We start from the raw sequence: 26,219 nt of genomic DNA, 5'->3' as shown, positions 1-26,219 counted from the left end.
GTTAGTGGGTTGTTTTTTTGTTTCAATCCTGTTTTCATTTGCCTTGAAGAAGCTCTTTAATCTGATGAAGCCCCATTTGTTTATTCTTTCTATTGTTTCCCTTCTCTGAGAAGGCATGGTGTCCAAAAAGATCCTTTTAATACTGATGTCAAAGAGTGTGCTGCCTACGTTTTCTTCCAGAAGCCTTATGGTTTCAGGTCTTTAATCCATTTTGAGTTTATTTTGGTGAATGGTGAAAAAGAATGGTCAATTTTCATTCTTTTACATGTGGCTTTCCAGTTTTCCCAGCACCATTTGTTGAAAAGACTTTCTTTTCTCCATTGTATGCCCTCAGTTCCTGTGTCAAAGACAAGCTGTCCGTATATGTGTGGTTTTATTTCTGGGCTTTCAATTCTGTTCCATTGATCTGTGCACCTGTTTTTGTACCAGTACCATGCTGTTTTGATTACTGTAGCTTTGTAGTATGTTTTGAAGTCAGGGATTGTGATGCCTCCCATTTTGTTCTTTTTTCTCAGGATTGCTTTAGAAATTCGGGGTCTTTTGTTGCCCCATATGAATTTTAGGATTCTTTGTTCTAATTCTGTAAAGAATGTCATTGGGATTCTGATTGGGATTGTGTTGAATCTGTAGATTGCTTTAGGTAGAATGGACATTTTAACTATGTTTATTCTTCCAATCCATGTACATGGAATGTCTTTCCATCTCCTTATGTCGTCATCCAATTCTCTCAGAAAGGCCTTGTAATTTTCATTATATAGGTCCTTCACTTCCTTAGTTAAATTTACCCCAAGGTATTTTATTCTTTTTGTTGCGATTGTGAATGGTATTGTATTCTTGAGTTCTTTTTCTGTTGGTTCATTACTGGAGTATAGAAATGCTACTGATTTATGCAAATTGATTTTATACCCCGCAACTTTGCTGTAGTTGTTGATTACTTCTAACAGTTTTCCAATGGATTCTTTGGGGTTTTCTATATATAAGATCATGTTGTCTGCAAACAGCGAGAGTTTCACTTCTTCCCTCCCTATTTGGATTCCTTTTATTCCTTTTTCTTGCCTGATTGCTCTGGCCAGGACCTCCAGTACTATGTTAAATAAGAGTGGTGATAGAGGGCATCCTTGTCTTGTTCCTGTTTTCAGGGGGATGGGGTTCAGTTTTTGCCCATTGAGTATGATGTTGGCTATGGGTTTGTCGTATATGGCCTTTATTATGTTGAGGTAGTTTCCTGCTATGCCCATTTTGTTCAGAGTTTTTATCATAAATGGCTGTTGGATCTTGTGAAATGCCTTCTCTGCATCTATTGAGATGATCATGTGGTTTTTATTCCTCAGTTTGTTGATGTGGTGTATCACGTTGATTGATTTGCGGATGTTGAACCATCCCTGTGTCCCTGGTATGAATCCCACCCTTCAGGTCATTCTTAAACTAATGGTCTATGTGTTTCCAGTTCTTTCTCTTTTGTTAATTTCGATTATGTGGTCTTGTCTGGTGATGGTCACACTTTCCATCAGTTCCCCTTAAGAACGGGAGGCTTAACTCCCTGAGACCAGTGTTCTAGCTCTTGTCCTTACTCACTTAAATATGTGGTTCTCAGCTAGTATCTGCACTGGAATCATTTGCTTAGACTTGTCAAAATACACAAGCTCAGGCCTCCTCCCAAAGCTTCATGGTCCCAGGCCACAGCCTTAGTGGATGTATTTTGAGAAGCTCTGCAAGGTGACCCCAATATGTGTCTCAGGTTGAGAACCACTGCTGTGGATGGAGGGAATCAGATGTGACTGTGATATCTTGGGGAGAGATTAGGGTGATGGGAGGCCCTCTAATGATTGATTTCCTCATGGTTTTGTTGGGCCACGAGGCCAAAGCATGTCACACAGTGATGGAAGAATAATAAAGACAGTGCTAGTTTCTTAGGAAACTTAGTTCTGGAAAACAGATTCTCGGATGACCAGATATTACTGTAATATATTTCTAGTCAAAAGGCATTTCAAAGGGGAATGTAGTCTGGGACTTTGTAGTGATTTGTAACATAAACTGAGAGAAACTATTATTAGTTAGAATTATCTTAATTAGTTAGAGAGAAGAGTGTTCTCCCCTTGTACTTTCAGCCAGTTCTCAACCTAGAAGTAGGTTTAGTTTGGAAGTCCTTGTAAATTACTTGTTTGAGATATAAATTATACTTTACATAGAAATAGAGTTATTGATACTGGTACATATTTTCTAAACCAGCGTACTGTCTAGGAAAGGATTTTGGCATATAAGTATATTTATAGGACTTGATGATTTATGGGGACAACAGATAGAAGACTGGCATTTTCCTGGAAAATCCAGGCTCTGTGGTTGCTGGAACAGGGTGGCTGGGTTCCTAGGCCCGGCCACAACTCTAATGCTCCTGAAGCCAAATGCTATAGAAACAAGCTGCTCTGTTTGGTAAGTGGTGTTTCTATTGGAAAACTGAAAATCCATTAGGCATTCTTTCTCAGATTTTTCTTTCTTTCTTTTTTTTTTTGGTACCAGGTCTGTTCTCAGAAACATATTCCTCTTTCCTCTGCCAAAGTCTTAAAAAGCGAACTTTCTTTTTTTACTTAGTACCGAATTTTCCCTCCGTTTCGGGTCTCTCTCATACCTACCACAAAACAGAACACAGCCTTCTAGTTTCCGTGCTCCCCCACCACACACCGTCCCACCCCATCAAAAATTAAACTAAAATAATCCTAGAGTGAACTGAGAGCCTATTTTGGGTCTCCTGAGGGATTTAATTGTTAGAACCAGGTGGTAGACAGGTAGTAAAAATAAAAATTATCCCTGGGGTATGTTAGACCATAAGTAGAAGGAGGCCCTGATTTTTTTACTTTTTTCCTTTTTATGGAGGAAGATTAGCCCTGAACTAACGTCTGCCTCCAATCCTCCTCTTTTTGCTGAGGAAGACTGGCCCTCAGCTAACATCTGTGCCCGTCTTCCTCTACTGTGTATGTGGGATGCCTGCTACAGCATGGCTTTACAAGCAGTCTGTAGGTCCACACCCGGGACCCGAACCGGTGAACCCTGGGCCACCAAAGCAAAATGTGCAAACTTAACTGCTGCACCACTGGGCTGGCCCTCTTTCTACTTTTTCAATCCCATTTTGCAACCACATCTTCATCTTTGTTCCCAAGAACCTGCTTGAGCATTCTCATTTTTTTTCTCCCCAAGTTCCCCCAGTACATAGTTGTATACATATTTTTTTAGTTATGGGTCCTTCTAGTTGTGGCATGTTGGATGCCACCTCAACATGGCCTAATGAGCGGTCCCATGACCGCACCCAGGATCCGAATCCAGGGCTGCCAAAGTGGAGCGCGCGGACTTAACCACTTGGCCACAGGGCCGGCCCCTGCTTGAGCGTTCTAAATCCCATTCTTGTCTTCCCTCAGCTGATGTATCTGGGACCTATTCCTCTTCCCAAAGGTGCCTTCCTCAGGCAGTCTCCCCTTGACTCTGAATCTACCCATCTTTCTCCAACAGACCCTATAAGAAAAAAGAAAGACTATATTCGTACCAGGTCTCTGGTTGTACGGAGGACTGAAGCAAGCTTTGTCCATATTTCAGAAAAAAAGTGGATTCATTATATGTTCTTCCTTTATCATCTGTCATTAAAAAAAAAGGGAGAGGCGGAGTTCTGGATAGAGTAGGACAGGGATTTCAAGTGGAGGTTATATGAAACCATGGACTAGAGCTAGGCCTGCTGCCTGGGTCACAAATACTAAAAAGCACTTAAAGTAGAAGCTCATTTCCCCCTTCGCTGGATGTTAGAATTGAAAGAGTTTGTGGGATTGGTGTAATAGACCAGATTTAATAGGGATGAAGGATAAGGTTAGGATAAAACAGTAGACTGTGTAAGGGAGGAATTTGAACATAGCAATTTAGCCTTGTTAAAAAGATGTTATGGTGATGGTTGGCTTGATGGGAGTTATCAGTAAGAGATCACTGAGTCATGAAAACTAACATGACCTTAGGCTGCCTTAGTAGAAATACACTATCTAAGAGGGATTTGTGGTTCCGGTAATGGGCACCATACTGTGGAAGGGAACAGAGATACACCTCTGTGGACCATGTGGAATTTGAGCCAGATGGGTCAAGGAATTTGAACCTGTGTCACCTCTGGGAGGGTAAACACTGGGAGATGTTTGCCCCCAGGGAAGACTCAGGGGAAGCTCAGGAAACTATCTTCAAAGATCTGAAGGGCTCTGGGGCCCGACACTTAGCAGAGCAGTTCCTTGGTAAATGTCTCTCGGATGTTTTGTTCTGTGAGATTTCATCGGATCCCAAAAGTATGGATGGTGAGTCAAAGCAACAAGGAAAAGCTTCCAGCTCAATATAGGTTAAATATTTTAAATGTTGTTGTCCAAAGCAGTAATTCATAACCTTTAGCCCACTGGGACTCAGCTGAGGGACAGCACCTTCCCATTAGCATACCTGGGGTGCTGGACCCTTGCCGTACATTGGCCACCACTCTGTCTTTTGACCTATTCCAGAAGGCATATTACAGTGAGTGCATGGTGGTGCTTGTGATAACCTTGAGTCTAGTCTAATTTATTAATATTTGAGGTGGGCTTTTTTCCCCCAAGTAAATAATTTACAAACTAAGCTATGTGCAGTATCCCTCACACCTTGTATAGACACCTGTGTGTTCTAGCACTGTGGTGGGAGTCATTTGTTCAGAGATGGAACTAGCTACCTTTAGAGAGCAAACAAAGGTGAGGTGTTTTAAGACATGTGGCTCAAATAGGTAGGCACAGAATTGTCCAGATGGGAGGTAGTATGGACTTGAACCTGGTTAGGAGCAGTGGTGGTAGAGAGGAATGAATGAGGTAGAGAGATGCTTTGGTTCGATAGAACTTAATATTGATTGGATAATAGTGTTGGGGTGGGGGGTGGCATAGGGCGAAGTCTAAGACTCCTTCCAGGTTTCTGACTTGAGCAGCTGGCTGGGTGATGACTCCATTCCTTGAGCCAGGAGATAAGGGGGTGAGGGGAGCAAGGGAACAAGTTTGAAGATGAGGGGAAGGGTGAAAGAAATCTGAGCTGGAGATAGTGATTTGGGAAACATTTACACATGAGTGATAGTTAAAGCCTGAGCATGGGAGAGTTTGTTCTCAAGTAACTTAAATGCGGTAAGGGTGCAGTCTCCACCTTGATGTTCAGATGTTTAAGAAGACACAACTCATGACCACATTCAGCTGCCATTTTGCGACTCTGATTAAGGGAATAGTCCAAAGCAGGGGTTGCCAACTATGACCCTCCAGCCAAGTCTGACTGTTTTTGTACTGCCTGTGAGCTAAGAATGTTTTTTACATTTTTAAATGGTTGGAAAAAAAACAAAAGAACAATATTTTATGACAATGAAAATGATATGAAACTCATATTTCCAGTGTCATAAATAAAGTTTTGTTGGAACACAGCCACACTCATTCGTTTATATATTATCTATAGCCGCTTTTGCCCTACAAGTGCGCAGTTGTCATTACAACAACTGTATGGCCAGCAAAGCCTAAAATATTTACTATCTGGCCCTTTACAGAAAAAGTTTCCTGACCTCTGATCAAGAGTATGAGAAGCCCACAGAGAAAGAAAGAAAGGCAGAGGTGAAGAGTTAGCTGGAGTGGGTCTCAGCAGGTCTCACAAAAACAGAGGGGGAGCGAATGGCCAGTAGTGTTAGAAGTTGCAGAAAAGTCCAAGAAGAAAAGGTCCAATGAGTGCCCGTTAGACTGGCAATGAGGACCACTAGTGATTTAATGAGGAAAGGAGTTGCCAGGGAGATGTTTATGGCAAAAGCCAGTGTGCGTTGAGTTTGAGGAGTGAGTGGAAGGTAAAGAAACGGAGACAGTGCTTAGAGGTTACTGAAATTGTTCAGTGCACATCAGCCATTCTGTGTGTCATCAGTCTTTGAGATTTTTTGCATTGCATTGTAACTGATTATTATTCACCAAGAAATTTTCAGTCTGGTGGCGTAGCGGTTAAGTTCGCACGTTCTGCTTTGGCAGCCCGGGGTTTGCTGCTTCGGATCCCGGGTGTGGACGGACGTGGCACCACTTGGCAACCCATGCTATGGTAGGCGTCCCATGTATAAAGTAGAGGAAGATGGGCCCGGATCATAGCTCAGGGCCAGTCTTCCTCAGCAAAAAGAGGAGGATTGGCAACGGATGTTAGCTCAGGGCTAATCTTCCTCAGCAAAAAGAGGAGGATTGGCAGTAGTTAGCTCAGGGCTAATCTTCCTCCAAAAAAAATGAAAGAAAGAAATTTTCAGTCTAAAATAGTCTTTTCTAGGGCTTATTTATATTTTAACTACTACGTTTAAAATATTTCTAGATATTTTTTTTAAATGTTTGGTACCATCAAGGTATTTAAAGAAAACACTTTGTATTGGTCCTGCCTGTTTCAGAATTTTCTTAAAGAATATTTTTACCTGAAAAAGTAGCGTCTTGAAGTTTTTCAGAAATAGAGGCAATTAGAAGTTCAAACAGTAAGATAAGAATGGTATAAGATAATGGCAACAGGGAAGGGGAAAAGATTCCATCATTACAGGAAAAAATGGTTTTTGGAAGTAAATGAATGGAAATTAGAAAAGAGGATACCCAGCATTTTTCACATTATCTTTTTTCCCTTTGATACAGAGATCATGTTTAAGGCCACAGACCTTTTCTATGGAAAATAAGAAACTATACCCTTATTTTGAGCAGCTCATCTTTAGAAATATTTGCACTATAACCTACAAATCGTTATGGTTCAGGAGAGAAAAGAGGGGGCCTGAAAAGTAATGCATACTTAATCCTAGTTTCCTTCTCCTCTGTTACCGTCTAACATTCTAGAACATGGCATGGTGCACACACTGATTCTGATGCTTTAATTGGACCTTGGAAGCAGGTTGGATTGGGCCTCCTGTCTAACAGCTGCATTGCTCTCCTGTTAGTGTCTAGAGTTGTGATTGGCTTTTAAATGCCTAAAATTTTTGAATTCACAGAAAGGTGTAATAAAAAATAGAATGAGGATTCATTCAAGTCCTGAAACACAGTTCGTTCCCAGCATGTACTGCAGGCTTTTTCTGACCTTATCCTGGAGTTTTGAATGACCAGTCTCCCAGGCTAGAGCACCGTATTGGAGGGAGAGTGGTCAAGAGGTGGTCCCATTTTATAATAACCGTTATTATTTCTGGTGCATTCTGTCTCTGATGTGCGGTTGGGAAAATGCCCTGAGGAGCTTTAGCTGGGAATCTTGCACAGTATATGATACCCACCAGATTTCTTTGGTTGTGCTGTGCATGTCATAAAGTTAGTCAAAGTGGTGTTCAGACCTCAGTCCTATAGGCTGTTCAAACCGTGTGTTATTCTAGTTTAGGGAAATGAGTCAAGACGTGTAACAGACCTGGTTGACTTAAAGCGAAGATTCTAGCCCTTTTATACAAGGACAGCTTCGCTTCTCAGAAGCATAGCTGCTTCCATCCTGAAAGCTAGTTGGGAAAAATCCTCCCAGCCTTTGCCAGTTACTTGTTTATTCTCATAATAAGAGGAAAAGAAATTGGGAATGCCATATGCTGCAGAATCTTCCAGGCACAGATAGAAAATGAATCATTAAATAATTCATCTTTATTCATTTATTTATCAGTTATTTATCTATCAGCTGTTATAGGTCATGCAGAGGGTACTATATAAATATTAGATAATGACCAGTTAGTTTTCTTAAGCCACACATTTATTCTGCTCATCGGATTATGGATCCTCTCACCTCCTTTCCTTCCTGGAAGGCCCAGGGGTTGCCTTGAAGTTACTTCAGGCTTCTACTGTTTTCTCCTCTTACTAGCGGTACTTACCAATGTCCAGTGGGTATGCATTGGGCCCCCTGATTTCTGATGATGTCTCTCTCTCCTCATAAAGGAGCCAATTCAAAGACTTGCTGGCCCAGCATGATTTCAGCAGTCAGAGCAGTACTGCCACCAGCACTGGCCCTAACGTTACTCTAGATGTCAGGGATTTTGGCTTCAGAATCATTTGAATTCTCAGGTGCAATGATTATTTCTGTAAGACTGCCAGCCTCTATTCGCCAGCTAGATTTTCTTGGAAAGAGTGGCAGTCTTTTGGTAGGATGAAGCAAGGGAGGCGCAGATCCAGAACATTGTCTGTAGGGTTGAGCAGAAAGCCGAAGGGTCCTGCAGAGTGTAACTTCACAGTTGTCCCGTACGTTCCCATACTTCCTGTTTGCCATTTTAAAAAGTAAGGTAAAATATTAAATTATTTAAAGTAAATAGAAAAAGTAGCTACATTTTGAAATTTTTGTTTTAATAAAGAGTTGGAAAGAAACACAAGGTACACTTAAAAAAACTTTTTTTTTTGACAGAAGCGAAAAGGTTTATAACTTTTTAATATTTACAGAGTGCTAAGCAAGAGTCTTTGAGTTCAGGTGGCTGTAGAAACCAACAAGTTGATTTCATGGTTCTCCAGGCCTGGGGTTCCCTGTAGGAGTCTACTCTGTGTCATGCTCTAAGAAAAAAAGATGAAAATTGGGTCCCTGTCTTGAGGGACTTATGGCCTGGTGAGGGAGAGAGGCCTGTAAATGGAGACTTTCAGTACAATATGGTAACCAGAGATGGACAGCCTGTTCCAGGAGCCCAGATGAAAGGTGCCTAGCGTACCTAGACCAGGGCCTTTGGGAAGTTTCCCAGAGGTAGATCTTTAAGAATGTGGATGAAAGGAAAGGGCCTTTGGGCTGAGAGCCTTGAACTTTTACCAAGACTTCGCCTGGGGCCCATATGTACGTTAGACCTACCAGGCAGCCCTTCAGGGAATTCCTCTGTTGATTTAGGGGAGTGAATGATGATTGCTGCCCTCTCCCCCTAGTTAATGGACTATAATTCCATGGTATTGCTGTGTTTGAATCTTTGTCACCATCACTCCCCACTTCCACCCTACCTTCAGTAAACTGAAGATGCTGGGAATTTGGAAAGACTGTGTCCCTCAAGAATCAGGTGAAAGACAAGTTGCCTTATTGGAATCGATCTCATGTAATGTTTCTTGATAATAATCTTTAGAAAAATGTATTTGCTCTCAAAGGCTGTTCCCCAATCTCTCTCTTTCAGTGCCCGAAGTGACGAAACCAAGTTTAAGCCAACCAACGGCCGCCAGCCCAATTGGCAGCTCTCCATCGCCACCAGTCAATGGTGGCAACAATGCCAAAAGGGTGGCAGTGCCGAACGGACAACCGCCAAGCGCCGCCCGCTACATGCCTCGGGAGGTGCCGCCGCGATTCCGTTGCCAGCAGGACCACAAAGTGTTACTAAAACGTGGGCAGCCCCCTCCACCGTCCTGCATGCTCCTCGGGGGCGGGGCAGGGCCTCCTCCCTCCACAGCACCTGGAGCAAACCCAAACAACGCACAAGTGACAGGAACGCTGCTGCAGAGTGAGAGTGGGACTGCGCCAGGTGAGGCACCATTGTCGGTGGATCGAGTTCATGGCAGCTTCGAAGAGGGAGAGCAGCTCATTTGTATGTCTGGTGTAAAGTCCACAAAAAGTGTGAATTATGTAGACTCTTATGGTTATTCAAAAGATGGGAGAGGATCCCGATATAAAATGTGTATGTGCATTTCTCTTCTGCACCTGGGTTTTAGTGTCCAGTGAGTGTGTACTGTTGGCATGAGGGGCTCACATAGCTGCTGGGTATCATCACTCCTTGGAGCCTTTTTTCTCTTCACAGACAAGAACGGTACAAATTTGAGCCTCCGTAGTTCCAGCTCTCACCACAAGTGTGTGCTCAGAGGGTGCTTGGGAGTGGGGCTCGTGCCGTGCTTTGTTCTGAGTCTTAGATGCTCGTGTTTCTGCTCTCAGAACGCTAGGCATGTAGAGAGAATGGTCTTTTAGATTACTATAGAGAATCTTGGGAGGATACCAAATAATACCTTTTCATATAGTCTTTTATTAGATTTTCAAAATCAGTATTTCTTTAGAGGGTCCTGGATTTTGAACTTTACTAAAAACTCTATGTAGATACAAGGGATCTTGAGCTGAGGGGTTCTACTAGAAGTTTTGAGAGTTTTTAATAGAGGAATACTAAGTCAGTTAACAGCTAAGAACTTCCAAATACCTTTTTTTTTTAGCTTATTAACAGATTTCACGTTCTCTCTTAAAATGTTTTTTGAGGCTCTATTAAGATGCAGAGTTTCAACACTGTCAAGCATTGGTGAGGACAATGAATGGGTGGTTCTTAACAGTAGGATGCTTTATTCTAGTTCTAAGTTTGAACACAGAATTGCCTAGAAAATTCTTGTGGCTTTCTTGTGGTGGCCACCAGGCCAGGCCCAAAGCAGGCAGGGAAAGGTGTTGTGGCCCTTCCTTCCTGTCCCCTCGTAACCAGTTGCAAAAGGAAGTATGTGAGGGCGGTTGGGTTGGGCATTTCTGCGGCTGAGTCTAGCCAGGCCTGGACGCAGACTTGGGTCCAGTGTGAGTCAGAATCTCCTGTTTACATTCTTAAAACCAAGGAGGCCCCTAAATCTCGGGAGTTTGCGATTGTATGCTTCCTTACTTTTATATGGCTCTATGTAATGTTTTTTTCAACTTCATACTGATTTAAAACTGCGTGGTTAAAGGAGCTAAAGTAAGTTTAGAAGAAATTATTGGGTTAGAAACATGTCATTTTTTTCCCACCAAATATGGTAAATTCCACCAAAATATGTGCTGAGCCAGACTAATTTATCAGATTAAGTTCCTTGGGCATACAGACTGACTCATGCTTGTCTGCCCCTGGCTTCCAGCTGGGTGGGCATTCATCATTCAGCAGATGCTTACTGTGTAGCAGTGCCCTGGCCACTGTGTGGAATTGAAATGTTCGCAAGATAGGGCCTCTGCCTAAAAGGCGCTACGTGGGGAGGGAACATATGAACACACTATGCTAGCACCAAGCGAAATGGCTCTAGTGGAAAAAGTATTTTCGAGTAATGAACTCAAAAAAGGCTTGAGGGGCTGGCCCGGTGACGCAGTGGTTAAGTTCGCACATTCCGTTTCTTGGTGGCCCAGGGTTCGTCAGTTCGGATCCAGGGTATGGACATGGCACCTTGTGGCACGCCATGCTGTGGTAGGCATCCCACATATAAAGTAGAGGAAGATGGGCACGGACGTTAGCTCAGGGCCAGTCTTCCTCAGCAAAAAAGAGGAGGACTGGCAGTAGTTAGCTCAGGGCTAATCTTCCTCAAAAAAAAAAAAAAAAAAGGCTTGAAACAAGAAATGGCATTTGAACTAGGCCCAGAAAAATGGGTAAATTTCAGTATGTGAATTCAGGAGGAAAAAACAGTAGATGCCAATGTTCAATGGTGCCAGGGTGAGAAGGCACAGGCTGTGGAATATCAAGTAGTGTGGAATGTAGACATCTACCTAGAAAGTACTGGAAGATAAGACTAGAAAAGTCAGTTGGTTCCAGGTTGTGGAACATCTTGATCAAACTCCAGGCCAAAGAGTTTGGCTTTATTCTTGTGCACTGAGAAACTGTCAATGGTTTTCAGTATGACAGTGATATAATCAAAGGTGTGCTTCAGAAAAACTACTCCAGCCAGGAGTATTTAGTGTAAATTGGAGATACAGAGCAAGTTCAGGGTGTTATCGCATTGTCTCAAGATACAAGAAGACCCTTCTCTGGCAATAGGAAGACAAGGGGATAGCTGTGAGAGATGCTATGGAGTTAAGACAGCAAATACACCAGCGAGGCAAAATGAAAGCCGAGAGATGACTGAGACAGACGTAATGCAGGTAACCAAGACAGGCAAGTGGGTAGAGAAGCTAGTTTGTAGGGAAATGTGATGAGCTCTCTTAGGGGCAGTTTGAACTTGAGATGTTAATAGATCGTGCATATATAGCTGTAATTGATAAGACAATCTCTTTCCCAGAGTCAACCCTTGGAGGTGCTGCTGCTTCAAATTATGCAAATTCCACTTGGGGCCCGGGAGCCTCCTCCAACAACGGCACCTCCCCCAACCCAATTCACATCTGGGACAAGGTGATTGTAGACGGGTCTGACATGGAAGAGTGGCCTTGTATTGCCAGCAAAGACACTGAGTCTTCTTCCGAAAACACCACCGATAACAACAGTGCCTCGAACCCTGGCTCTGAGAAGAGCACTCTGCCAGGAAGCACCACTAGTAACAAAGGAAAAGGGAGCCAGTGCCAGTCTGCAAGTTCTGGGAACGAATGTAATCTTGGGGTCTGGAAATCTGACCCTAAGACTAAATCTGTTCAATCTTCCAACTCTACTACAGAGAGCAACAATGGACTAGGAAACTGGAGGAATGTGAGTGGTCAGGATAGAATTGGACCTGGCTCTGGCTTCAGCAACTTTAACCCAAATAGCAACCCATCTGCCTGGCCAGCGCTGGTCCAAGAAGGAAATTCTAGGAAAGGGGCATTGGAAACGGATACTAGTAATTCCAGTGCACAGGTTAGCACGGTAGGTCAGGCATCCAGGGAACAGCAGTCAAAGATGGAAAATGCGGGTGTTAATTTTGTTGTCTCTGGCAGAGAACAGGCTCAAATTCATAACACTGATGGACCAAAAAATGGAAACACTAACTCCTTGAACTTAAGTTCACCAAACCCCATGGAGAATAAGGGAATGCCCTTTGGAATGGGCTTGGGGAACGCCTCCAGGAGCACTGATGCCCCTTCACAAAGCACTGGAGATCGAAAGACTGGGAGTGTTGGATCTTGGGGTGCAGCTAGGGGGCCTTCTGGAACTGACACAGCCTCTGGACAAAGCAATTCTGGAAACATTGGGAACAATGGAAAGGATAGAGAGGACTCCTGGAAAGGAGCTTCTGTTCAGAAATCAACTGGGTCAAAAAATGACTCTTGGGACAACAATAACAGGTCTACGGGTGGGTCCTGGAACTTTGGCCCTCAGGACTCTAATGACAACAAATGGGGTGAAGGGAACAAAATGACATCTGGGGTCTCTCAGGGAGAATGGAAACAGCCGACTGGGTCTGATGAGTTGAAAATTGGAGAATGGAGTGGTCCAAACCAACCAAATTCTAGCACTGGAGCATGGGACAATCAAAAGGGCCACCCCCTCCCTGAAAACCAAGGCAATGCCCAGGCTCCCTGTTGGGGAAGATCTTCCAGCTCCACAGGAAGTGAAGTTGGAGGTCAAAGCACTGGAAGCAACCACAAAGCAGGAAGTAGTGACAGCCATAATTCTGGCCGTCGGTCGTACAGGCCCACACATCCTGATTGTCAGGCTGTCTTGCAGACTCTTTTGAGCCGAACTGATTTGGATCCCAGGGTGCTCTCAAACACTGGCTGGGGCCAAACTCAAATTAAGCAGGACACAGTGTGGGATATTGAAGAGGTGCCAAGGCCTGAGGGGAAATCTGACAAAGGAACTGAGGGGTGGGAGAGCGCTGCCACACAGACCAAGAACTCAGGGGGCTGGGGAGATGCACCCAGCCAAAGCAATCAAATGAAGTCTGGATGGGGGGAGCTCTCAGCCTCTACAGAGTGGAAAGACCCTAAGAACACGGGAGGCTGGAATGACTATAAGAACAACAACTCTTCCAGTTGGGGAGGAGGACGACCAGATGAGAAGACATCTTCCTCTTGGAATGAGAATTCCAGCAAGGATCAAGGGTGGGGAGGTGGACGCCAGCCCAATCAAGGATGGACTTCTGGAAAGAATGGCTGGGGAGAGGAAGTTGATCAAGCGAAAAACAGCAATTGGGACAGTTCTGCAAGTAAACCTGTGTCTGGGTGGGGTGAAGGAGGACAGAATGAAATTGGAACTTGGGGGAACAGTGGGAATGCAAGCCTAGCTTCAAAAGGCGGGTGGGAGGATTGCAAGAGATCTCCAGCATGGACTGAGACAGGCAGACAGCCCAGTTCCTGGAATAAACAGCACCAACAGCAACAGCAACCACAGCAGCCACCGCCACCACAACCAGAGGCTTCTGGTTCATGGGGAGGCCCACCCCCACCACCTCCAGGCAATGGACGACCTTCCAATTCCAACTGGAGCAGCGGGCCGCAGCCAGTAACCCCTAAGGATGAGGAACCCAGTGGTTGGGAAGAGCCATCCCCGCAGTCAATTAGTCGGAAAATGGACATCGATGATGGCACTTCAGCGTGGGGAGACCCTAGCAGTTATAACTACAAGAATGTGAATCTGTGGGATAAGAATTCCCAAGGGGGCCCAGCACCTCGAGAACCAAACCTGCCTACCCCGATGACCAGTAAATCAGCATCAGGTAGGCAATGGCTTTTTCTCGCAGGTTTTGATGACAAAAAGAAATCCTAAACCAAGACAATTTTATTAAGCTATATTTATTCAACATAGCTTTGTTCTGGGAATGTTTCCTACATTAACCCTACTGTGTTGTTAACAGCTCTCTTTATAAAATGATAGTGATAACAGATGCTGGTAGTTCATTTTAATGTTCTTTCTTGGCAAAAGGAAAAGATGGCAACCCTGTGTTAGTCTCCTCAAATTATTTTTTTGTAACTGTATTGGTCTTCAGAATCCAAAAGACACATATCTTGCTAAACAAACTATGCTCTAGATTTAAAAATAAAGAGTTAAAATAGTCGCAGAAATAGTTCTGATTTCCATTCTGCTTCCACCTGTGGACATGTCCTCTGTGCTTCTCTTTCCCCAGCGAAGGGAATTATGCTTTGTTGTTCTTTCAGAACATTCTAGGCCACCAGAATGCTGTAGCAAAGCTGGGATCTGAAAGTTTCAGTCACTTTCCAGATGATTGCAATGATCACCTCTGGAAGTAGAATATTTTGTATAAGAGATTGTTATCTCATGATAATCAGTTGCCCAGAATCAAACTTTCTTCCCTCCTTATTTGGATAGGAAACATCATTCATGGTAAATTAAAATTAGTGCTGAAAATATTGTTAGTTTGGCATTGTCAACTTAAATGTCCCCCTAACGCGTATAGTTCAGCAGATTAAGGGTATGCACCAGTCAAGTGGTTTTTTAGTTGAGATTAATCATAATATTTAGTTTTCTGCTCCCCAAAGAAGTCTATGTTCAGTGAGTCCCATTATGGCCACTGAGAAAATGATTACTTTTAACTAGTTCTTTTTTCTCAATTATTAAAAAGAATGAGAAAGGAAATGAAGATTGCTCATTAATTATTCCCTGTCTAGAATAAAACCTGCTAACATTTAAAAAAAATTTACCCACATATAAAAACCTTCAAACTGTACAGAAAAGCAAAAGGTAATAAATAAAAGAATCTTGGCCCCTAGGGTCTCTCCCCACAGGTATTCTCTTAGAAGTTTATGTCTCATTCAAATATTTTGTTCATACCCATAGCAAAGGATGTCTGTCCTTTAAAAACTTTACTCAGAAGGGATTGTACTACATGTTCTGTTCTTCACCTTGCTTTTTTCATTATACCTAAAATCTTGCCATATTAGCATATATGGTTCTGTCTTTTAATGGCTTCGTATATAGTATTCATTTTATGGATGACCAACGATTGGTCTAACCAGTGTCTTTTTGATAGATGTTTAGATTGCTTCCAAATGTTTTCCAACAGTGATGCAGTTGAGCATTGTGGTACATGTAATTTCATCTACTTTTACAAGCATATCTATGGTGTAATTTCCTGGCAGTGGAATTACTGGTTCAAAAGTTATATACATCAGACTTCTTACAAGTGACAATACCAAATGCCCTCCATGAAGGTGGAACCCATTTATATTCCTACCAACAGAATACGGGAGTGCCCGCTCCCCCTTCTCTTACCCCCACTGGATGTTAGGACGTTTTATTTCACAAGTCATTCTTAGAAACACATTTCTTTCCTTTACAGTCTGGAGCAAAAGCACACCACCTGCTCCAGATAATGGTACTTCAGCTTGGGGTGAGCCAAATGAAAGCAGTCCTGGGTGGGGTGAAATGGATGACACAGGAGCATCGACCACAGGCTGGGGGAACACACCCTCCAATGCTCCAAATGCCATGAAACCTAGTAAGTATACGGCATTGTTTTTGAGGGATTCTCTGTTAATTTTGTGGTCAGACATTTTGGTGAGAGCTGTTTAGTGTTTAAACTGTTGTTTCAATGCGATTCAGGACCTTGAACCTTTAATAAATGGAGAGGAGCAAATAGTGGTGACTTGGCTTGGCATATGTTAAAGTGTTTACAGCGAACTAAAAGCCAAGTTAATTTTGTTGATTTTATTTTTAAGTTGGGTTTAGTAATTAGCCAGAATTGAAATTTTGATGTGGTACTTGTTTTGCCCAGTAACTTAAATATTGCTCACCCTATCTATTTTGCATTTCTACTCTTTTGTTAGTATAATTTGAAAAGGGTTTTCTGGCTTTTAATGTGGAACGTGGTCCGTACTGCCCAGTGACTTCATTATTCTCTTCTTTCTCCCTTTGTCTCTCTTCTCATACATCCACCCACGTAGGAACATTTAAGGTTTCTTGAACCTGACAAAGATTTCTTCATTTGAGTTTTATAAACAAAGCACGTCACACTTATTCATAATCATTGAAAATCTAAGCTATACTTGATCCAGCTGGCAATGTGTAGTCACAGTGATTTGGAAAACTTTGTAAACTGATGCTATGAAATGTCTCATTGGATGTTCCTCAGTTGAAAAATTGAATTTTAAGTGCCCATTTTCACTTGTTTGTAGTTTTCTTAAAAAGTATTCCAACATATTTTTTCTACCATATTGCAGACTTAAGGAATTGTCTTTTGATTTAAAAATGTGGTTAGACTGAATGCTCAGTCTTTGAACAAGAATAAAAAATTCCATTGTCAAGTTTTTTACTTGATATTTAGGACTCTTATAGTGTCACATGAAGAAATATGATCTTAGCTACATTCTAGAAATTCACTCTTGTGCCTACGAAACTTGACTGCATTTTAAAAGTTACAAGTCTCCTCCACTTCATGGAAATAGCTTTATAGAGACTTTGTCCTCGAGATTGTCGTTGTAAAATCGGTTGTATCACCATGGGAAATATCATCCTGTAGACTTGAAGTAGATCCAGATTCCTGTTGGAAGACAATAACCAGACCCTTGGCACAAGGAGACACTTTAGTTCAGATGCTTGCTCAACCTCAGAATCACCTTTCTTCTATCACAAAACCCTCGCTTTTCTCCAGATTCTAAAAATGTTTTCTGCTCTTCAGGATCATCTATAGTTACAGCTCATATCTTTTCTCTGGGTAATCTGAATATGAACACAGAGGAAGGGGCTAGATATCACAGCCTCCCCATTGATGCTGGTAGTTAATGTGTGATCTTCCCTAGTCTGCAGATATCTTAAATCTGGTGTCATGGGCCCTAGGATTAAAAATTAGAGGTCTCTTTTATCTTTTCTATAAGAAGACATTTGTTAAAAGTTCAGCTTCATTCTCTAAAAGAAGAGTTACATGGATGTCTTCATTTTTATAAGGGGGTCAGTATGGTATTTATATTGGGTTTTTAATTCCTGTTGTTTTTCAGAGGATGGTATAAAGCCTATGCTTAAAGAATATGAATGATCTCATATGCAGAAGAACCAGTCCCGGTTATCAATGGCATTTCCAGCAGCAGGGAGATTATTCCCCCAGCCCTGCCTCTTGCTGCCGGGTCAGGAAGCCCCTTCATGTAAGGCTGAATGAACCCCATGGAGGGTCCATCAGGTTCCCTTGCTGGAGGATGATGCCACAGTTACTAGAAATCAACTTCCTTGTACCTGTGTGCTTGATGGGTGCCTGCGTGGCTATCATAGGCCTGGTCCCAGGGGATGGCAGCAGTCCTTGAGGAAAGCCCTGAAAGAGCCACTTTTCTGGCTCTAGACTCTTCACGTGAAGCTATCTAAATCAAATAACTGCTCCTTCCATAAGTGTCCCTTCATTTGGTAAACTGAAAGTGTGGATGGAGGTTTCTAGGCAAGTGGTATATTTCCCCTTCTTCCATCATTTTATAATGTCATTACTGCAAAGTGTATCCTTCAGCTCTATGCAGTATTTTCAGAGGGAAATTAAGGGTTTATTCCAATCTCCAAATTAAAGGTCTTTGTTTAGAAGGGAATTTTGGTGGAATAGCCTTTGGATACTGATGTCCTACTTCCTTGAACATTAGAGCCCTCATCTGTGATTTCTATGTCTTCCTTCCTCCTTTCCCCCTTCTCTCCTCCACATTTCTTCCTCCTGTCTTTTAAAACCTATCACTTACTCATTGTCTTTGCCTAGGATCTTTTTAGTATCTAATACATTTCAAGTATATAAATCTAATAAATTTCAAATTTTCATGGCTGTATGTGATTTTCTCTTCTTTTACCATAATTTTGATATTAAAAATCTAATAAAATTTTCTTTTTTCTTCCCTTTTTCATGTTCTTTTCTCCACCCCAAGCAAAGTAGACAGGTGTTCTCTGTCATACCTATTTGTAATGTCTGTTATAAATAAAGCTCACAGCGTGCTTTGGGGAGGGTAGACCAAGGACTGCAGTAAACCGTCCTCGTTCAGAGGACAGATTTCTCTTAACTGAGATGGGTGAGTTCTTATAAGTAGTAATGGATTCTTTTCAATTTTGGGATTCCTGTCAACTTGGTGTAAGGGAGAAGGCTTTGAACCAGAAGTCAGAAGGTCTTGATTCTGTGGTTTGTTAACTTACTCTGTATCATTGAACCTTAGTGGGTTTCCATTTCCTGCTCTCTAAAATATGAATAATGTTTGCCTTGCCACGTAGATGGATTAGAGAAAATGATAAATATACTAAAATACTGCATTTGCAGGGAATGATTATTCTGGTTATTGTTATATATACCTGCTGCATACAGTTGATTCATTCTTTTCTTAAAGATTCCAAATCTATGCAAGATGGCTGGGGGGAGAGTGACGGGCCAGTGACAGGCACTCGCCATCCCAGCTGGGAAGAGGAGGATGATGGAGGAGTCTGGAACACCGCCGGCTCTCAGGGAAGTGCTTCCTCCCACAACTCAGCAAGCTGGGGACAAGGAGGAAAGAAACAAATGAAGGTAGCTCGCTTTAGAAATGTTTGAGCTTGCTTATTCATTCTTAGAAGGCAGACCTGAGAATTCCTTAATGGAAGGAGTGGGGCTGCTGGAGTCCTTGAGGTCCTAAGTAAGGGGAAAATATTTTCTTAAGAACAAATAACTGCTTCCTCCTTACCCCTCATCTTTCTTCCCTGTGACCTTGAAACCTTGAACTGCAGAACATTGCTGTAAGTAAAATGGAATTTTCAGAGATGAGATTTTTTCATTTTTAGTTTCCATATTATCATAATTCTTTGAAAGCTCTCAATACATACTTTATAAATGTTACATGCTTTTGCATTCTAAAGTCAAACACATCTTTAGAGTAAATCCCTATGAATATGTAGAAGAGAAACCAAAGTAAGATAGCTCCTCCAGTAGCAATCAGCATGACGGGGTTTTTTCTGATTTGGGAAATTCCAAGACCCAGAACTCCTCTCCCAAGAAAATGAAGTAGCAGTGTGTAACCCTGCTGCAGCAGCTCGGTGAGCTATCTGTGTCCTGTACTGGGTGTGTTCTTCTCACTTCCCATGTATAAGAACAGTTCAGTTTCTTCTTTGATTTGCATAATTTGATGAGGATTTTGGTTTTCAATTTAGAACAATAGTCTTTCAACCTGAACCACTCTCTTGGCAGGGCACTCTTTTTCCTTCCACAAATTAGCTGATGGAAATAAGAAATGGCAGCCATGTACTTAATTAATTAATTAATTAATTAATTTTTTTTTGAAGATTTTCTTTTTTTCCTTTTTCTCCCCAAAGCCCCCCGGTACATAGTTGTACATTCTTAGTTGTGGGTCCTTCTAGTTGTGGCATGTGGGACACCACCTCACCGTGGCTTGATGAGTAGTACCATGTCCGCGCCCAGGATTCGAACCAACGAAACACTGGGCTGCCTGCAGCAGAGCACGTGAACTTAACCACTCGGCCACGGGGCCGGCCCCAGTGTACTTAATTTAAACATGGGAGCCTTGCTGCCCCGTGAGATGCTTCACAGCTAATATTCTTCTGGGTTTCAAATACCAGACACCATCTTAGAGGGTCCTCAGTTGGCTAAGGGCTGTGCCTTCTTCCCCTTCGCCTACAGGATGTTAATTTTCTTCTGACTATGATAACTTCCACAGTCTAAGAATACAGGTTGTTTCTAGTAGAGACGTTTTGTTTAAGCAGTCATTTACAGTTTTCTCTTTTTAAGGACTTTATTTTCTTACTCTAGTCACAAAAGAAATCATTTTGTAAACTTTTCAGCATGGTTTGCACACTCATGTTGTCTGGTCTGCTGTGGCTTTCATTTTGTTATTTACAAATTAACAGTGAGACCAAATTAAAAGAGTTTAGAAGACTGCTGATTGAAAGAAAGCAGCTGAGTGAAAGGTACTAAATACCCCACTCAGGTAACCACCAAGGTTTAATAATTAAGTTAGTGGGGAATTAAATGTTTCTGCTCCATGACTGATGATTCTGACCTTTCATACTGAGGACCTTTTTTTTTTTTTCAATTGTGATCAAATACAGGTAACATAAAATTTACCATCTGTTTTTTTTTTTTTAAGATTTTATTTTTCCTTTTTCTCCCCAAAGCCCCCCAGTACATAGTTGTGTATTTTTAGTTGTGGGTCCTTCTAGTTGTGGCATGTGGGACACTGCCTCAGCATGGCTTGACAAGTGGTGCCATGTCCATGCCCAGGATTTGAACTGGTGAAACCCTGGGCCACAGAAGCAGAGTGTGCGAACTTATCTACTCAGCCACGGGGCCGGCCCTAAAATTTACCATCTTAACCATTCTTAAATGTACAGTTCAGTGGCATTAAGTATATTTACGTTGTTGTGCTGCCATCACCACCATTTATCCATAAAACTCTTTCATTTTGCAAAACTCAAACTCTGTACCCATTAAACAACAGCCACCAGTCCTCCCTTCCCTCTAGTGAGGGATTTTTTTCTTTTGCTGAGGGAGATTGTTCCTGAGCTAACATCTGTGCCAATCTTTCCCTATTTTGTATGTGAGATGCCACCACAGCATGGCTTGATGAGCAGTGTGTAGTTCCACGCCTGGCATTTGAACCCGTGAACCTTGGGCCACCAAAGTGGAGTACATGAACTTACCACTACACCACTGGGCCAGCCCCTAGTGAGGGCTTTTCTAATCCTAAGACCTATAACTGAGCTTACGTACCGTATCCTTTAAAGAATAATAAAATTGATATGACAAATATCGTCACAACATAAAACAATTTTTACCTGTAGAATGCACAAAACCCATGACCTGCTGCCCCTACGGGTTCCGCATTGTAGTTCCACCTGCCTTCTCCACAGAAGTGAAAGTAGAGCTGCTGATTGGTGTCTCGTTCAGGGGAGAAACTGGTTTGTCCCATTAGGAAACAAACAAAAACCCACCTCCGCCTTACTTTGCGGTAGATTAGTGATGGTGTCTTCTGTTCGGCCTCTTTTCCATTGTGGCCCAATGTCCCTTATAGTGTGAAACAAACAGATGGAACTGCTACAGGGAGAAGTTCCTCATTGCATCCGTACAGAGAATAATGGCCAGTTTAAGTGGGCTCCTTTCCAAATAACATGCATTGGCATCAGACTCTTTCTTTTCTTCTAATACAAACCAGCTTGGGTTACAAGGAGAAACTTAAAGGTCAAGTACTGGCATTCAAACATTATATTTTAGAAAATCTGATGTTGACCTCCTTCTGTTTATAAGGTAAAAACATGAGTTGACTGTATATTTTTCCAGTTACTTCTAATTCAGCATGACAAAATAAGAATGAAAACATGGAGGGGCCGGCCTGGTGATGTAGTGGTTAAGTTCGTGCTCTCCGCTATGGTGGCCTGGGGTTCTCAGGTTCGGATCCCAGGCATGGATCCAGCACTGCTCGTCAAGCCACACTGTGGTGGCATCCCACATAAAATAGAGGAAGACTGGCACAGATCTTAGCTCAGAGCCAATATTCCTCATTTAAAAAACGAATGGAAACATTGATATAACTAAGGTTTATTAATCTTTTCAACTAACAGTTAAAATATCAAAATAGCTATAGTTAAGGAGGAATGGTTAGGGTTCAAAAAAGTAAACTCTTAGTTCTACATATCCAGTCAGTACTTAATGCAAGTCAGGTATGAAGTTGAAATAAATTATTCGGTTCTGAGGTTACGTATTTCGTTTCTGTAGTGCTCACTAAAAGGAGGAAACAATGATTCATGGATGAATCCTCTTGCCAAACAGTTTTCGAATATGGGATTGCTGGTAAGTTTTATTTTTTCTTATGTGTAATGTAGCCCAACTTTTATGTTTAGTACAAATTTTAAGACCACTGCCACAAATAGTACAAAATTACAGATTTAGAAACTGGTTAAGCAATGTTCTGTATATGGAGTAAGCAATATTTATTCTCTAGTCTTTTATTCTTAATTAAATACTCCAATATTTAAAGGTTATAGCTTTTAAATTTATAATTCTTGTATCCTTTTCCTTAGGAGGTTAGGGAAGAAAAAGCCAAGGACTTACAGTTTAAATAATTTTCACTGACTGCTGTACCAGTTTTAGTATTATAATAGAGAGACAACAACAGCAAAATAACTAGAGAAACTATTCATGATTAACTGTATAGGGAATTCTTATAAAATTTCTAATTTTTTAATCTCTTGGGAACGTTATGGGGACACCCTGTCCCTGGTTGCCAAAAGACAAATGACGTGACTTGGCTGCACATTTCGAGATTTGATAACTTGACAAGTCACGAGAAGAAGTTGTCATCGTTTGGCTGCTGCTCGTGGAATCCGATCCTGGGCCGACGGGAACTCGAGGACAGGGGTTTATGTCTCTGAGCAGCTGTTCGGCTATTGCTCTGTCCGTAGATTTACCGAAGCTAATTCTGCGTGAAACTTGAATTGAGGAATATAGGCACCAGCAGCAGTCAAATTAGTTGTATTCAAAATGTTATTGTCTTCATTCCAATTTAAGGTTCATTTCAAAGGACCTTCTATAGTGCCGGTAGTAAGATGTGACTCTCACATGAAGAATGCCATTTCTTCTCCGATGCAAACATTTAATTCAAACCTTTAATCCTCCGTCACTGTTCTTTATTTTTCAGAGTCAAACTGAAGATAATCCAAGCAGCAAAATGGATTTGTCTGGAGGTGTGTATTACTCCACTACTGTGGAGGGAATACATTGTTGTCCATGATACCGTGTTGGGATCCTCTGCTCAGTTTGAGTTGGGGTGGGTGCGGTTCAGTAGACATGTGTTGCATACTTTGTGGAAAGTACCATGTTAGACACTAGGTAGGGGTTGAAAACTCAGATGACTGCAAGAGCCAAGAAGGTGATGTAAATGCGTGGAATGTGCCAGGTATAAGACATTGGGCCTTGGAGGTTAGCCGTGGAGAGCGTATGTATCATCTAAAGGAGTCAGCCATGCTTGGCTCTGAGCAGTTACTGCCGTGGAGGAGCACAGGCTCAGCTTTCCCAGCTCTTCCAGTTTTTCAAGAGAGGCCAGAAATTCAGATGTATACTGACACCCTGATTTTTAAATACTGGAAACTAATTCAGTTTTTTTAAAACGCTGTGTGTGGCCAAACAAAACATGTTTGTGGCCCTGCCAGGCTCAGCTCTCAGGTTGCCAGTCTTGTCTGCACGGAAGAAACTTTTCATTGTTGACAAACTCTCCTGTTGCAAGTGGAGCAGATGCAGTGTCAGACCCTAGTCTGTGGGATCCTCACAGTGATGCTGTTGCTCACCCTGAGGAACTTAAAAAAGAATCACACCGAGAAGGAAAGAAAACCATCATGGGTAATAAGGGAAATAGTCTTTGATCTATGATTTTTTATTTTTAAAGATTTTATTTTTTTTTCCTTTTTCTCCCCAAAGCCCCCCAGTACATAGTTGTATATTCTAGTTGTGGGTCCTTCTAGTTGTGGCATGTGGGACGCTGCCTCAGCTTGGTTTGATGAGCAGTGCCATGTCCGCACCCAGGATTTGAACCAGCGAAACACTGGGCTGCCTGCAGCAGAGCACGTGAACTTAACCACTCGGCCACGCGGCCAGCCCCCTATTTTTATTTTTATTTTTTTTGAGGAAGATTAGCCCTGAGCTAATATCTGCTGCCAATCCTCATCTTTTTGCTGAGGAAGACTGGCCTTGAGCTAACATCCGTGCCCACCTTCCGCTACTTTCTGTGTGGGACGCCTACCACAGCATGGCTTGCCAAGCAGTGCCATGTCCGCACCTGGGATCCAAACCAGCGAACCCCGGTCCGCCAAAGCGGAACGTGCGAACTTAACTGCTGTGCTACCGGGCCGGCCCAGATCTATGATATTTTTAAACATGAGAATAACTAAAAATAAGCTTCCTGGGGCATTGATCATGTCATTGTACAACAGCAAATTTATAGAGCTGTGAAAGAAAAGTGGAAATAATCATTGCACCTGGGAAATTACATTATACAAGTGGTATGGCACACCATCTCCTGGTTCAACTCCAAGGTCTAAATTTTAGGTCAACAACTGTGCCTCTTGGATCTCTTTATTCCCAGTAACTGTGTTTCACAACCCCAACCATTTATCCCATAGATGCTAAAATAGCCACAAGAGATAGATTCTCTCACTGAGGACATTTGAATTTATGAACAAGATGTATTTGTCAAACATATCAATGATCAGTCTGAATATTTTTTTAGTCAGATTTTTACCAGCTTAGCCCTAAGATTCTCTTTCAGGCTTCCATAGAAAACAAGCTACAACTGATACTTGGTGGTTTTTTTTTTTTTCCCTAAAAAAAGAAAAAGACCCACATGTGTCCTAGAGAGGATCACCAGCAGCCTGAACCAGTGCCAGCTCTTCTGGCCTTACATCTGGCACCCTAATGGGGAGAGTGGGCAGGTCACTCTTGGTCATGAGGGAGACATTGGTTCTTGAAATTTTCACTCCTTCTGTGCTATTTTTCAGGGAGCCTTCCAGATAAAAAATTTGATGTGGACAAGCGAGCAATGAATCTCGGGGATTTTAATGATATCATGAGGAAGGATCGATCTGGGTTCCGTCCACCTAATTCCAAAGACATGGGAACCACAGATAGTGGGCCTTATTTTGAGAAGGTGAGTTGAATCCTTTGTTTCAGATAATTCCTGAGAACCACTTTGGTTCCTCTTTGTCTTTTGATAATTGATTCCAGGAGGAAGCACAGCATTAACTAAATTAACGAGCAAAACGCGAATATCACCTGCGTTTAAATGGTGACGTGAAAACAGTTGATATCAACAGGCAATTAGGCAGGAGCTAGAACCATCTGTCTTTAGGATGTGAGTATTGTAAAGAAGGTCTAAGTTTTGGAAAATGTATGAAGTTTGGAGGGGAGAAATGGTCTGACTTTTTATAGTGGGGGAAATGCACACTCAAAACATATAGAAGAAATTTGAGAGACAAATTTATTCTGAATTCTTTTTTTCTACCACTGTGCAGTTACAAATTAAATTTTGGGATCTTGTGCGAATACTCTGGATCTCCTAAGGCCTTGCCTTCCAGCTTTGTCAAGATAACCCAAAACTTTCTCCTTTGCTGTTTCTAAAGAGCTCTTTTGTGATCTTTCTCCATTTTCCTAGTGATCTATTTCTAGTTAAAATGGTTTACTTTTCTAATTCTCAACTACCTGATTTAAATAAGTCCTTTATACATATTTGTTTTGATTTTTCACATTTCTAACGGAGGAGATTATTCCTTGATTCTGGATACCAATTTGCAGTGCTCCTGGTCTTCAGAAAGCAGTTAAAACCAGGATTTTTATATCTGGCATACTTTTGACACCACTGATGCTGGTCCAGCATATTCACGAGAATATTACTCTAGCTTCTGTTTCAGCAGCTACAAAGTTAGAGTAATCAATGTTAGATACCAAAAAAGGTGTCTGGTAATTTTTATCTTAGTGCAGTGGGCAGAATGTGTTACTAACTTAGAGGATAAGAAAAATCTATATCAAAGAGGATGACAGATGGTGTCTGTTGGGCAAAGTATGATGATTATCGGATCCAAATTCCGTCCTGGTTTATTGCTAATACACTCTAACTTTGTTTATTCCTAGTGTTTCTCTCTTTTCCCTTCTTGCATTCTGTTGCTTCACTAACCAACACTCATTGTGATTGGCTAACTACTACTGCTTTTCAGCTGACTTTGCCTTTCTCCAATCAAGATGGGTGCC

The 26,219-nt window shown here is 42.0% G+C and overlaps 1 protein-coding gene across 12 annotated transcripts in view; it reads left to right on the top strand.

Moving 5' to 3' along the window:
• TNRC6B (trinucleotide repeat containing adaptor 6B) overlaps positions 1–26,219 on the top strand; it is a 241,005-nt gene that overhangs the window by 178,095 nt on the left and 36,691 nt on the right. For all 12 annotated transcript variants that reach the window (XM_044779371.2, XM_044779373.2, XM_044779379.2 and 9 more), the window contains 7 exons: positions 9,107–9,448; positions 11,901–14,249; positions 15,831–15,989; positions 18,829–19,004; positions 22,200–22,274; positions 23,122–23,167; positions 24,974–25,122. In XM_044779371.2, the coding sequence (XP_044635306.1) occupies positions 9,107–9,448; positions 11,901–14,249; positions 15,831–15,989; positions 18,829–19,004; positions 22,200–22,274; positions 23,122–23,167; positions 24,974–25,122 (3,296 nt within the window). The remainder of the gene's footprint in view (positions 1–9,106; positions 9,449–11,900; positions 14,250–15,830; positions 15,990–18,828; positions 19,005–22,199; positions 22,275–23,121; positions 23,168–24,973; positions 25,123–26,219) is intronic.

This window comes from Equus asinus, chromosome 4, assembly GCF_041296235.1.
Source record: "Equus asinus isolate D_3611 breed Donkey chromosome 4, EquAss-T2T_v2, whole genome shotgun sequence".
NCBI lineage: Eukaryota > Metazoa > Chordata > Mammalia > Perissodactyla > Equidae > Equus > Equus asinus.
Note: the sequence above shows the minus strand (reverse complement) of the source record. Positions and strands in the feature narration are given on the sequence as shown.